Source organism: Amphimedon queenslandica, unplaced genomic scaffold, assembly GCF_000090795.2.
Source record: "Amphimedon queenslandica unplaced genomic scaffold, v1.1 AMPQUscaffold_6348_Cont21692, whole genome shotgun sequence".
In the NCBI taxonomy this organism is placed as follows: Eukaryota; Metazoa; Porifera; class Demospongiae; order Haplosclerida; family Niphatidae; genus Amphimedon; species Amphimedon queenslandica.
The window spans coordinates 30-1,855 of record NW_003553359.1 but is presented as its reverse complement, the minus strand read 5'-3'; the positions used below and the strand labels follow the sequence as shown (position 1 = coordinate 1,855).

The 1,826-nt window shown below is 38.5% G+C and overlaps 1 protein-coding gene across 1 annotated transcript; it reads right to left on the bottom strand.

Annotated features, from left to right (window-relative positions):
* Window positions 1-25: 25 nt before the first annotated feature.
* Window positions 26-638, bottom strand: LOC105315988 (uncharacterized; the record flags this gene model as incomplete). The annotated part of the gene is made up of 1 exon (XM_011410774.1): window positions 26-638. A coding segment is annotated over exon 1 (613 nt), but the record flags the coding sequence as incomplete, so codon positions are not given.
* Window positions 639-1,826: the final 1,188 nt, after the last annotated feature.

Genomic DNA, 1,826 nt, shown 5'->3' with positions numbered 1-1,826 from the left:
CATTTAGAAACACTCAAAAGATTACATGACAAATCAGGAACATACAGGACACCATACAATTTACACTTATGGTACTTCTCATGTCCATTTTTCATTGTCAATTGAACAGAGCCTTGAGCAACAGCTCTTAAAGATCGTCCATCACCAAGCTTGACCTCCAGAGGGATCTCCAGTGGATATAGGTGAGTGAAACACGCTTTGTCATTACACGTATGACTTGTTGCTCCAGAGTCAACAATCCACTTATCCTGAGACTTGAGAGTTTGCTGCGCCGGTAAGGCATGTTCCACTACCAATCCTGCTTCATCACTGTCAGTATCACCAGCAGGCTTCTTGGTTGTAGCACTATTAGCTTTATGAAATGTTGCACAAGTACTGTGAGATTTTTTGACACCAGTACTACTTCTGGTCCCACTTTGAGCCTTCTCTCTTTCCTTACAGAAACGTTGGATATGTCCAAACCTTTTGCAGTAATGACATTTAGGACCTCTCCTAGCTTTATGCTTTGCTGTCAGGCCTTCCTCAGTTTCATTCACAGCCTTCCGTTTGGTCTGTTTCCTCTCTTCATGTTGGAGTTTCTCGATTACTGTTTCTAAGTTTGGTACATCACTGTTTGCTTCAAAAGCAGTGACTAGCATGTCAAAAGACTCGGGGAGACTAGCTAAAAGATAAACTACACGGTCTTCATCGCTAATATTGTCTCCAATCACACTCAGCTCACTGACATGGACTTAATATGCTCCTGAACAGATTGCCCTTTCTTCAGTCTGAGTGAATGCAGCTTGCATCTCAATGCTAAACGATTAGCCCAAGTTTTCTTCTGAAAATGATTTGAGAGCAATCTCCAAATTTTCACAGGATCATCAGGTTCACCAACCAAATATAATAATGACGGATCAATCGAGAGAATTATTATGGCCAAGGCTCGATCCTTTTGCGTCTGGAACTTAGCAGCACCGTCTCCATAAGGGGCTTTTTCTGTTCCATTGACTATTCCCCACAAATTCTCTTTCATTAATGTCATTTGACACTGTAGCTTACATGTTGGATAATTTGAACCCCATTCAGAGGAACTATCGTGACAAACTTTGTCTGGGCTCATAACCTGATAGAAATCTTGATAAGTTTAATGATAAACAACTTAAATAAATGATCAAAACAACTGACAACTGAACAATCAGCAACCGAACTAAATGTTACAAAACTCACTTCCTTAAATACGATAGAGAATCTTCTAGAATAGAGTACATACACAGTAGAAAGTTCTAAAGAAGAGAGTTCTAGTAGAAACAAGAGAGAGTTTTAGAATGGACAAGACTATACAGGACATAATTAGATAATACTAAACTAACAATAATAACTAATAATATAAAATACATGTACACATACATATGACAGTAACTCTTAAGTGTACTTTCCTCAACAGTAAGTATATTGGTCATTTCAAGCACTCACTGCTCAAGGCTTTTATATGAATTGGCTCAAACTTTTCACATAGCATAACTACATGCACATCAGGCTATGTACATGTACTTATATATCCACATGTAAATAAATGTTAAAAACAAATATTTATAGTTGATGCTAATAATTACAGTTAACAGTAATTTTCTGAGCATTTTTTATTGATGTTATTATCATTATTGGGCGAAGCCCTTACTTACAAGAACTTGAACGTACGTCTGGGCGTGACTGGGTGGTGCAGTCTGGAGGCGGAGCCCCTCAATGTTTTACATTCTTTCTAGTTATCATTATTATTATTGGGCGAAGCCCTTACTTACAAGAACTTGAACATACGTCTGGGCGTGACTGGGAGGTGCGGTCTG